This window comes from Myotis lucifugus, unplaced genomic scaffold (assembly GCF_000147115.1).
Source record: "Myotis lucifugus unplaced genomic scaffold, Myoluc2.0 scaffold_1, whole genome shotgun sequence".
Classification (NCBI taxonomy): Eukaryota; Metazoa; Chordata; class Mammalia; order Chiroptera; family Vespertilionidae; genus Myotis; species Myotis lucifugus.
In genome coordinates this window covers 12,978,525-12,991,090 of record NW_005871049.1, presented here as the reverse complement: position 1 = coordinate 12,991,090, position 12,566 = coordinate 12,978,525, and the positions used below count along the sequence as shown (strand labels likewise).

Sequence of the window (12,566 nt, the reverse complement as noted above, 5' to 3'; positions counted from 1 at the left end):
ATTTTTCTTGCTGAGTAAGATATTTTAATCTTACCTTTGTAAATTCACAACAGATTCAGTAGAATGTACATCTAATCACTAATTTTTTGATGTTATAATCTTAGTTTTTTTCTTTTTTTATATTTCATACCACCTAAAATAAATAGGAATATATAACAGCCTAATGCTCTATCAAAGTGATTATATTTAAATTATTTTTTAATTTCTAACAGGATATCTACTATTAGGAGTTACATAATTCGAACACCTTTTATAATGATCAGAATTCTTTGGAAAAAAATGGCATAACAAGGATTAGACTATTTCCCAACCTACTTCATAGTGGATAAGCGACTATGTCATATTTTTAAAAAGTTAAACCTTTAATTATAAACTGGTAAGTATAAAAATGATATACTGTATAAACATATATAGAATATTATCAGATGTTAATCTTATTTTATATCCTTTGTGTATTAAAGTTTTGTACATACAACTTTTTAAAAAATATTTTTAAATTTATTTCAGAGAGGAAGGGAGAGGGAGAGAGAGAGAGAGAGAGACATCAATGATGAGAGAGAATCATCCATTGATTGCCTCCTGCATGCTCCCCTCCCCCCACTGGAAATCAAGCCTGCAACTTGGGCATGGGCCCTGACCAGGAATCAAACCACATGTGACTTGGCTGTGCATATAATTTTCTGATACACTCCATAATATTCTATTTTAGAAGAATCAATCAGTATTTCCTTTCCCCCCTTTTGTTTATCATGTACTGTAGATGTAGATGTACAGTGAATTTGGAGACAATAGATCTGAGTTTAAGGCCTTATTTGTATCAATAGATATAACAATATCGATGAATCTCTGACACATTATACTAAGTGAAAAAAGCCAGTTGCAAAAGACTTTCAATTGTATGATTCTATTTGTATAAAATTCTAGGTAAAGCAGGTCCTGATGTCTCATTATGATTGTAATTTGCATTTCTTTAATGACCAGTGATGTTGAACAACATCTCATGGAGCTTGTTATAAATATACACATATGTGTATATGTAAATATAATAATGAAATATACATTTTTTAAAAAATATATTTTATTGATTTTTTACAGAGAGGAAGGGAGAGAGATAGAGAGTTAGAAACATGGATGAGAGAGAAACATCAATCAGCTGCCTCCTGCACATCTCCTACTGGGGATGTGCCCGCAACCCAGGTACATGCCCTTGACCGGAATCGAACCTGGGACCCTTGAGTCCGCAGGCCGACGCTCTATCCACTGAGCCAAACCGGTTTCGGCGAAATATACATTTTAATGAGATATATATTTGTGAAATGTCTATTCAGATATTTTCCCATTTAAAAAATTGGGTTATTTGCCTTTTTAATTTTGAATTGTAATATTCCTATTTTGGCATAGTCTGACCACATGTCTTAGCTATGGCTTGCCCTTTCATTTTCTTAATAGTGTTTGCTTGTTTATTTTTATCTTTCTCTGTCACATGCTTTCTCAAATATTTAGTGATTCATGGTTGTCTGTTGAATTTGAATGAGCTTATAGAAAACTAGAGGCCCAGTGCATGAAATTCATGCACAGAGGTGGGGGGGGGGGTCCCTCAGCTCAGCCTGCACCCTCTCGCAATCCAGGACCGCTGGCTCCTAACTGCTCACCTGCCTGCCTGCCTGATTGCCCCTAACTGCCTCTGCCTGCCTGCCTGATTGCCCCTAACCACTCTGTCTGCCTGCCTGATCACCCCTAACCGCTCTGCCTGCCTGATTGCCCCTAACCACTCGCTTGCCTGCCTGATTGCCTCTAACCACTCTGCCTGCCTGCCTGATCGCCCCTAACTGCTCACCTGCCTACCTGATTGCCCCTAATCGCCTCTGCCTCGGCCCCCACCACCACAGCTTTGTCAGGAAGGATGTCTGGAAGGTTGTTCAGCTGTCTGGTCTAATTAGCATATTATGCTTTTATTATTATAGACTAGAGGCCCGGTGCACAAAAATTTGTGCACTCGGGGGGGAGGAGGGGGTCCCTCAGCCCGGCCTGTGCCCTCTCGCAGTCTGGGACCCCTCGGGAGATAACAACCTGCTGGCTTAGGCCTGCTCCCGGGTGGCAGAGGGCAGGCCCAATCCCTAGGTGCAGCCCCTGGTCGGGCTCAGAGCAGGGCCGATTGGGGAGTTGGGGCACCGCCCCCTGTCATGCACAGAGCAGGGCGGATCGGGAGGTTGCGATGCCACCCCTAGTCACGCTCAGGGTAGGGCCGATTGGGGGGTTGGGGCACCGCCCCCTGTCACACTCAAGGCAGGGTCAATGGGGAGGTTGCGACACCACCCCCTGTCACGCACAGAGCAGGGCCGATCAGGGAGTTGGGGCTCCGTACCCTGTCACGCACAGAGCAGGGTTGATCAGGGGGTTGGGGAGCTCCCCCCTGTCACGCACAGAGCAGGGCAGATCGGGGGTTGGGGCGCCGCACCCTGTCATACTCAGGGCAGGGCCAATGGGGAGGTTATGGCTCTACCCCGTCACACACAGAGCAGGGCCGATCAGGGGTTTGGGGCACTACCACTGTCACACTCAGGGCAGGGCCGATGGGGAGGTTATGGCTCTACCCCATCACACACAGAGCAGGGCCCATGGGGGGGGTTGAGGCACCACACCCTGTCACTCACAGAGCAGGGCGATCAGGGGGTTGGGGAGCTCCCCCCTATCAGGCACAGAGCAGGGCTGATCAGGGGGTTGGGGCGCCTTCCCCTGTCAGGAACAGAGCAGGGCGGATAGGGAGGTTGTGGCCCCTCCCCCTATCACACACAGAGCCACAGGGCGATCAGGGGGTTTGGGCGCTGCCCCCTGTCATACTGATTCCGGTGCCGGGAGCCTTCGCGGCTCCGCTGATCCTGGTGCTGGGAGGCATATTACCCTTTTACTATTTAGGATAGAGGCCTGGTGTACAGGTGGAGGCTGGCTGGTTTGCCCTGGAGGGTGTCCTGGATCAGGGTGGGGGTCCCGCTTGGGTGCCTGGCCAGCCTGGGTGAGGGGCTGATGGCTGTTTGCAGCTGGTCACACCCCCTTCAGGGTGGGGGTCCCCCACTGGGGTGCCTGGCCAGTCTGGGTGAGGGGCTGAGGGCTGTTTTCAGGCTGGCGGGTGACTGAAGCTCCCAACCGCTCCTTTTTTTCTTTTTTTTTTTTTATTCTGGGCCAGCTTTAGCTCTGAAGCTTGGCTCCAGCTCTGAGGCCTCAGCTGCTGAAAGCAGGTATCTGGTTTGTTTGGGTTCTATAATTGAAACACTGTTTCATCTCCAGCTCTGAGATCCCGGCTGGCTGAAAGCAGGTTTCTGGGGTTTTGTTTAGCTTCTATATTTGTAACAATGTTTCAAATTGCAAGCTCAGAGGCCAGCAGCAGCAGGCGGGGAACGTTGGCTTCCTCTGTCACTGGAGCAAGCAAGCCTCCTGTTAGCTTCAAGCTGCCTGGCTGCCGGCCGCCATCTTGGCTGGCAGTTAATTTGCATATCGCCCTGATTAGCCAATGGGAAGGGTAGTGGAGGTACGGCTAATTACCATGTTTCTCTTTTATTAGATAGGCTGTTAATATTGGTCAGTATGGGTAAATTTTCCCCCCTCCCCCTGTCCCCCACACTACACCTATCCTCATATTTATTTATTAAAATGTAAGAATGAAGGAGGCTTCCTAGGAAGTTTTGGCATATAGGTAGAATTTGTTGGTTTGCAAACTATATTAGTGTATTTGAGTGGCTAGGTTTCTATTGTTTTGTGGTGTGTGTGTGTGTGTGTGTGTTTTTTCCTAGTCATTTGCACCAGCGTGCCAGGATACAGGGTGCTTTGTTCTGGGCACAGGTGCCTGCTCTGGTTATATCAGGCTGCTCATTCACTTTGGTTAGTGAAGACTGGGTGTGTGTGCATTGCCTGAGCCATAAAGTCCGGCTGCTCAGGTTTGGGCGATAAATGCTCCTGACACAGACTCTCATTTCATTCTCACGGTTCACCCAAGTTTAGCTCCCATCTTCCACCAAATCTGCCATCTCCGCTGTCGCCCCCATCCATGTGTCTAGGCACAGATTCCTCATCCCCTCTTTGCCAGTCCGTACTCTCCCATTACATTTATATCTCTCATCAATTTGATGAAAGGTCTCCTAGGCTAAGAGCCTCCCTGCATCCTTGACACTTTGGAGTTTCACCTTTTTTGTGTATTTACAGTGGGGCCTTGACTTATGAGTTTAATTCGTTCCGTGACGGAGCTCGTAACTCAAATTACTCGTATGTCAAATCAAAAGTGAACGAGTGAGACACGTGATGCTGGGCTGATGTTGTGGCGTTCACTGTGACGTTCGCTGCGCCAACTAGCGGTGGGGTATCTGAAGCTGGCTTGTAACCCGAATTTCAGCTCGCAACTCAAAGCAAAAAATCGGCCGAGAGACGGCTCGTATCTCAAAAAAACTCGTTAGTCGGGACACTCGTAAGTCAAGGCCCCACTGTACTGTCATTTCTTTGAGGTCTAGCCATCCACCATCTTGAACCAAGTGTTTTGATATTTCATTTCAGTTTTTTAAAACTTTTCTTTTTCTAATCCTCACCTGAAGATATGCTCATTGATTTTAGAGAGAGAGGAAGGGGCCGAGAGACAGAAACATCGATGTGAGAGAGAAACTTTGATCAGTTGCCTCCTGTACATGCCCCAACCAGGAAGGGGAGATCGAACCCACAACCTAGGTACGTGCCCTGACCAGAAATCAAACCTGAAACCTTTTGGTACACGGGACAATGCTTCAATCAACTGAGCCACCTGACCAGGACAGCTTTTTAAAAATTCAATTTTATTAAGTAAAATAGGATTTACTTATGGCCCCGTAGAGATTGTCTTCCTCTTTTCTTTATCCAGGACTAACATTTTTCTGATGTTTTCCTTAATATTCATTCCATAACTCAGTCTTCTTTTTTAAAACACAACTTTATGTAAAATTTTTTCCCTAGCCAGTTAAATTATATATTACACTTCTCAAAAAACTCCTTTTTAAATGTAAGCTATAGTTTAATCAGCAGAAAAAAATAGTTTATCTCTATCTACCTTGTAGTTCAAAAATAATTTAATGAAACAAAATTTATCTTAGTGATAATTTTTTTTAGTTTCTGAAATGTAAAAATCTTGCCCATTTTCAGTTTAAAAGTTCATTATCATTTTATGTTCTACATCTATAATAAACTTGCAAAAATTTCTTTTAGAAACAACTAAAATATTTCAGTATCAATAATTTCTGAAAGCAGTGGAATTTATATAATTTGATAAGCTTCCTCCTACATGAGAAGTCATTTTCCTTTCACTGCAGTGGAAGCAGTTGAATTAGTATAATTTGCTTTTGCTTCCTCCTACATGAAAAGTAATTTTCCTTTTACTGCATTGCTCTGGGCATAGGGCAAAGTATTTCGATTGGAGATAGGTTTGCCACATAAAATAAAGGACTTCCAGTTACTTTGAATTTCAGTTAAGTAATGGCTTTTTTGTGTGTGTGACACATTTGTTTTGTTATTGTTGCTAAATCTAAGCATAGTTGGAGGTGATGGAGGGAGCCATAAGTTTATGCCCTTGACTTGTATTAACCAATGACATATGGAATGTTTGCATTTTCTTCCAAACTTTTAAAAATAAAATAAAATGGAGGTTTAAAATATTTGTACCTTATCTACAGCAGTTTGTTGGCTGTAATAACAATCCAACAATACAGATTTCCCAGTGGTGGAAATCTACTTTTAATCATTTTAACACCAGGACAATATTAAAACTAACATTGTCTCATATATAACTCATAAGAGTTATATCTTTTGCCAATGTAAAGTTATCTTCTCTATTTAATAGGTGGAAGTGTCAAAAAGACAGAAAAATGAAAGAATATAATCAAGTATTTGTCATGAAAATAATTACATCCTCATGAATTAATATTTCTAGATGTTACAGTTTTATATATTTTTTTTTCAATTATGGTTTACACTCAATATTATTTTGTATTAGTTTCAGGTGTTCTGCATAGTGGTTAGATGATCATATACTTTACGAAGTGTCCCCCCGATATTTCTAGTACCCACCTGGCACCATACATAGTTATTACGATATTACTGACTTTATTCCGTATGCTGTACTTTACATCCCTTGACTATTCTGTAACTACCAATCTAATTCTCAATCCTTTCACCTTTTTCACCCATTACCCCAACACCCCTCCTATCTGGCAACCATCAGTCTGTTCTCTGTATCTATGAGTCTGTTCCTGTTTTGTTCATTTATATTGTTCTTTAGATCCCACAAGTACTGTAAGTGAAATTATATGGTATCTGTCTTTCTCTGACTGACCTCTTTCACTTAGCATAATACTCTCTAGGTACACCCATGCTGTTGCAAATGGTAAAATGTTCTTTTTTATGGCCAAGTATACTCCATTGTATATAGGACCACAGCTTTTTTTGTCCACTTGTCTATAGATGGGCACTTAGGTTGCTTCCATTTGAAAGAATATATGCACCCCTATGTTCATTGCAGCATTATTTACAGATTAGTTATTTGTATTTCAGGAAATACGAAGCTAACCATAACAAGAAGAAACTCTGTAATACCTTGGGACCCCAGACACTGTGCTTTCTAAATGGCATCTTTCAGACATTGTAATAATGAAAGTATATAATTATATAGAAAAGGAGAAAACAGTGAGCAAACTAGTGGACTTGAAAGCATTAAACTATCTCTTATGTCAAGAAAAATTAGAACATTTATTTATGATGTTTATACTCTTACAATTTAATATTAAAATAGTAAAGGCAGGGAAGCTTTTAAAAATTGAGAAATGTATTTTGTTTACTTAGATAGTGATGCTATTACATAATCTCAATAAATAGCTAAAAGCTCAGAAACTTGATATTGTCATGGACAGGTTCAGTATGAATTGGTGTATGTTCTAATTCATTTTGTGAAGACATCTAAAGAAACAGAAAGCAAAAGTTGAAGCAAGCCAGGGTCTGACAGTGCCATAATATCTTCTTGTTTTTTAAATAATGTATTGAAAATGATAAACTTATGCCTAAATGCCATTTGATCTGATTACCAAACATCTTGATATTATATATTCTAATAGTCATTCAGTTCTAAAGATTTCATACTTTCTCTTATTATTACCTTTTTAACTCATTGGTTATTTGGGAATGTGCATGGGTTTTTCAAAGTATATATTGGTTTGCCATATTTTATTGTTGATTGCTTATTTAATTACATTGTTAGAGAACCTTATGTAATAAAATTTGAGAACTGTCATGAATTCTTATGTTTCATACAAATTTGAAAAGAATGTATAGTCTCTACATGCATTTTAAAATATGTTGCACTAATTTGTTTTTATAAATGTATTATGCTTTTAAAATGTATTCTTAAAATATTCCTGTTTATTGGGTACAGGGCTGCCTTATGTCAGCCTTTTAAATTTACTTGTTCAAGTCTTTTGAGTCCTTACTAATTTTTGTCTGCCTGGTCCATCAATTTCTTATGGGAGTCCATTAAGATCTACTATTCTCCTTGTTATTCTATTGAGTTTTAGTTTATTTATTTTGATAAATAATGAGATATTTCCTCCTTTTTATCCTTTGTCAAGTATGAAAATCTGAATTCATACTGCTGTTTTATCCTTGAGTGCCAAAAATGCACATTTATCTCAGTATGAAGTGTATTACATACCAATGTATAAAGAGAATATGCAAGATGAACTGTTCATGTGTCCATTTCATTCTCGCCTTTTAGAGGAAAAGAAGTTATATCTCAAAGCTGGTGAGGGGGAGAGAAAAAGACATTATATGCATCTTAAAAATTTTTAAATTTGACTTAAATTGTGAATTTTTAAAATTAAATTTGCCAGAGCACATTCCAGGCTAATATGAAAAATTAAAGCTAAGTCCAGGTACAGCATTTTTTGAAAGGATGGCAACATTCCTTGAAAAGGTGGCTACTTGGACTTCATAGTCTACCATCCAAGACTCAAACAAAACTCCTGAAGGGGTGGGACCATAAAGTGGAACAGTATTAAAGGATGCTGTCCGACATATCACTGACTGTTACTGAAAAGCTGAGATGATTCCAAAGGAATGGCCCTCAGAAAGAGGCATTTGAATTCTGACCAAAATACCCTGAGAGTGGCAGATGCTAGAAGGAAAAGAAAAAAAAGAAATTAAAAGACAGCCTTAAAGATTTAACCCCCTAGCTGCTGTCCTTAATGAACTGATTGCAGAATAAGAGTTTTGGCGGTCAGCACAAAGCATTTCTAGAAAACGTTCCTAATGTGACCAGGAGAGATGTCCCCGCTTCCATCCCATCCCTACTGCTCCCAAATGCTGGGTGTTTGGAGGATCTCACTCACCTGCAGGGCCTCTGGTCTGAGGTCAGAGGGAGGGGAGATTTGGAGAACCTTGGACACTCATCTAGGGTATAGCAGAGTAAATACTTATTGGTTGGTTTGGGCATTTGGTTTATAGCATTCATACTGATTTTGCTTCTTAAAAATCACTTTTTCTTCAAACCTACACATGAAGGCAAATTATGTGTTTAAGCCTCTGACTCAATATAGCAGATAAGTTTGTAAAAACCACATTCAGACCAGATTTAGTGAAATCTTTTTTTCTTAAACACCTTTTTTCAAGTGAAAAGAAGTTCTGCAAACATTGAGACATAATTGAAATTCTGTTGCCAAAATGTCTCTCAGGTATTGAGATAAGCTAACAACACCTGCACTATTTACTATTGAAGTAACTAGTCATATGGCAATATTACTAATAGTAGTAGCAATTGTAAATGTGGTCACACCCATGGGTAGAAGGGAAAGAGAGACCCTCTACTAACTTGGGTGTGTAAAACTATCTTGGGGTTTGTTGTATACTCTTATCTGGACCTTCCACCCTCTGGCAGAATTGCAACAATTATGAACAAACTAGAGGCCTGGTGCATGAATTTGTGCATGGGTGGGGTCTGGCCGGCCCGCCCCGATGGGGGCCCATCTGGCCAGGCCCTCGGGGGGAGGGGCCTCAGGCGGTTGGTGGCAGGCCCTGATCGGGGTGTTGGGCGCTGATCGGGGGCTGGGTTGGCCAGTGGGGTGGGGGTGCAATGGGGACCCGGATCAGGCTGGTTGGCTGCCGCAGTGCACATCACAGCCACCGGTCATTCTGTTTGTTCTGCCTTTTCGGTCACTGGGCTTTTGTATATATAGATAATGGGAACTAAATCTGGGCAGGCTTTTCCCATTGAAACCATCTTCTTATTTTTTCCCCCCTTAATTACCTTGTCATCTATTTTTAGATGGTGTGTTGATATTAACAGCCAACCAAAGGCAATTAATTATATGAGGAAGTTTATATGAGCCAATAGGTTTTTGTTTTGCTGGTATTTTCTTTTTTTAAAAGGTGATAAAATGAGTGATTTCTTAGGAAAATGCAGTTTACCTAAATTGATGCAAGTAGAGAGAGAAAGCTTAAACCAATCAATATTCATAGAAGAAAAAAAGTTTTTGAGAAATAACAAACAAAGCACAAAGAGGTACCAGACCTAGATTGTTGCACAGGGAGATTCAAGTACACTTTTAGAAAACAGGTAGTCCCAATATTTTAAATTTGTTTCAGAATATAGCAAATAATGAAAAATTTACAAATTATTTGAGTAGGTATATCATGAACACCTAATCCTGATGGTAGAAAAGAAAGCCACAGACCTATATCATTTATGACAATTGATATAAAAATCTTAAATGCAATATTAGAAGTAGATTCCCAAACCAGTAGGAAAATAACACATCATAACCAGGTGTTTTGCTTTTTTTTTAAACCAGTAGTGCAAGAATCAGATTAGGATTCTGTTAGAAAATTTGTTAATAGAGCATACAATACTAATGAGTCTGAGGAGAAAATATGATTACCTTCACAGATGCTAAAAAAGCCTTTTAAAAATTCAACAGCTACTTCCTATAATAAATTAAATTGCAGTGAATAGATACTTAACATGATAAAATTAAAATTGCCAGATAAATTACGCATATGGAAATGTATGTACTAAAATTATTTGTCGATATAAAACTAGAACCTTGGGTATCCTGTATTTTAATTTGCTATACTGGCAATCATAGATAAAATGTACAAGCCTCATCCTAAAGATGGTTCTTACTTAGTGGAGAAATAGTAGAGGCATTTGCACTGAGATCAGAAATATGGCAAGAATTTTTAGTTTTCAGCTTCTTCATTGCAAACTTTGAATATATCCTTAAGAAATTATTTCCAGCAAGTAGAATTGTCTTGGTTATGGGCCACAGAATTATGTTGAATAATGAAAGTTGGAAAGACTGAAGAGAGAAATACTACTATAAAGTACCTCAAGTTAAAAAATAATCAGTAAACACTATCCAAACACACTCCAAAAGGTGACAGCATCAAAAGTCTAGAGTTGGTAGCCTTATTACTGATGCAATGTGAAAAATGTTCCCTGACACTGACGCCTCGCCAATAATTAATTACATATTGTGCATGGATCGCCATCAAGCTCAGTCTAAGACTCTTTAACAGGGGTATCACAAGTCAATAAATATTTTATTCTTCCAATAAAATTGAATCGCGATTATAGCAAGTTCAAAGTCCAGATTTCCTATGAAATATAAGTAGTAAAAGCTGCATGATCCAACATCTAGGGGGCAAAAAAGAAAAAAACATTCAGTAGTACATTTATGCTATATTTTTATGTTTAGTGTGCTGGTTGAAACTACAGGTTCTGAAAGAGACAGGCCTGTATTTCAGCCCTGTTATTTCCACATTTACTAGTCAAAGGCTCTGGCAAGCAAATGATCTTCAGTTTCTTTACCTGGATGGTTGTGAAGGTTAAATAAGATCTTGCAAAAACCCTTAAGAGTACAGCAAGCACAATACATGCTAGCAATTCATAAAAGTGTTTCAGAAAAAAAACAAAACACGACAATGCATTTATTATGTTAACATCTAATAGATCTACATTCATCACGCACACGAAATAGGACGCCTTCCTGCTGACCCCAGTCTCCTCTCCTGACCTAAAGAGCTGCAGGAAAAGCCTGGATGCTGTTCAAAACCTGATGTACATGGAATTCAGGACCCTAAGACGCGCACCAGGAGGCAGAACCCCACCGTTTGCAGAAAGGGCAGGCACCGGGCGGGAGGGAGAGGTTGCGGAGCTCATCACGAAGAATCCCTCCCCTGCGGACCCGGGGGCCGAGCCCGCGCATCCCGGTCGGGTCTGGCCGTTGAGCCCGCGGAGCAGGTGCGCGCGGCCCGCCCTCCGCCGCCGCCTCCCGCGCCCGGCCGCACGCGCAGGCGCAGTTAGCAGTCGCTGCTGGGCGGCCGCGGGCGGGACCGGTCTGGGAGACGCGGGGACCGAGTGGCAGCGACTCGGACATATGAGCTGCCACTGCCGAAAACGGGCCCGCAACACAGGTGCGTGGGCACAGGCCGCCTCCCCGCTGCCCCTTGCGCTCGGCTGGGATGAGGAATCGAAATCATTGCTTTTTGCCCCCGGGAGCGGGGGAGGGGGGCTGGGACGCACCCCTTCGGCGACCCGCCCGGCTGAGCTGCTGGGACAGGTGAGAGAGCGGCGTGGAGATGGGGTGGGGGCGCCGTGGCCAGTTCCCGGGCGGCTCTCCCGGCCTTGGGAGGAGGAAGGTCAGCCCGGCGCGGAGTTGGTGCCGCCAGGGTCCGTTGGGTCCCGAGGAACCGCCGTGTCCACCTGCTGCGACGGGCTCGGGAGGACGCGGGGTGCCGGGTGCCCCCAGCCCGGGCGGTCCCCGAGGCGGAGCCCCCGGAGCCGAGGCCGTTGGTCCAGCGGTTACCCTTCCAGCCCGTTCCACGCTCGAGGCCGGCTGCCGAGGGGTGTAGAGGGGACGTGGGGGTCGCGGGGGGCGCTGCTCGTCCCACCCTCTACGTCTCCCCAAAATGGGAGCCAAACCAACATTGGCTCGGCCTTCGCCATCCCCGCCCCTGTGAAGGCGAAAGGACCCCGCCCTGGGCTCCGGGCCACTCCCTGGATGCGCTGCCTGGAGCCGGCGCCGCCGCTGGGGACCAGCCGTGCACTTGGGTGACATCCAAAGGAGCCCTAATGACTAGGGACTCATTATCTCCCAAAGCCTGTTTATGATCAATCAGACGCTTTAGCCGATTTTATTTATAACATTTTCCCAAGGAATAAGGAGGGGGCATTTGCTTGGGATTTAAAAAGCAAAGGAACTCTGGGGGTGGGGGTGGGGGGGAGAAGAAGTCTCAACTTAGGAAAGAGTTCATTTATATTGAGACATTTTGATGCACAAGAGCCATTAAAGCCCCCGTCTAGCCTTAAGATTTTGCTGGCTTCAACATTGTACATCACCCTAGGTCACTTAATCACTCCGGGTAAGCCCTCCTGTTGGTGATTGTAAGTTTGATTTTTCAGTTGACACAGTTTTGCCTTCAGATCTAATTGGGTTCGATCTTCCAGTCACATTTACACCTTATCCCTAAATCCTTAGAACAAAGTCCTCTATGTTCTTGATACAGTTAAT

The 12,566-nt window shown here is 42.5% G+C and overlaps 2 protein-coding genes across 2 annotated transcripts in view; both read left to right on the top strand.

Annotated features, from left to right (window-relative positions):
* MGAT4D (MGAT4 family member D) overlaps positions 1-7,187 on the top strand; it is a 29,059-nt gene extending 21,872 nt beyond the window's left edge. Inside the window, exon 11 of the mRNA XM_023754571.1 lies at positions 6,562-7,187. Within this exon, the coding sequence (XP_023610339.1) occupies positions 6,562-6,576 (15 nt within the window). The 3' untranslated portion in view covers positions 6,577-7,187. The remainder of the gene's footprint in view (positions 1-6,561) is intronic.
* A 4,157-nt stretch (positions 7,188-11,344) lies between these two features.
* The window catches only part of CLGN (calmegin), a 38,656-nt gene continuing 37,434 nt past the window's right edge, over positions 11,345-12,566 (top strand). The window contains exon 1 of the mRNA XM_006081708.3: positions 11,345-11,469. The gene's annotated coding sequence lies outside the window, so the exon portion shown is untranslated. The remainder of the gene's footprint in view (positions 11,470-12,566) is intronic.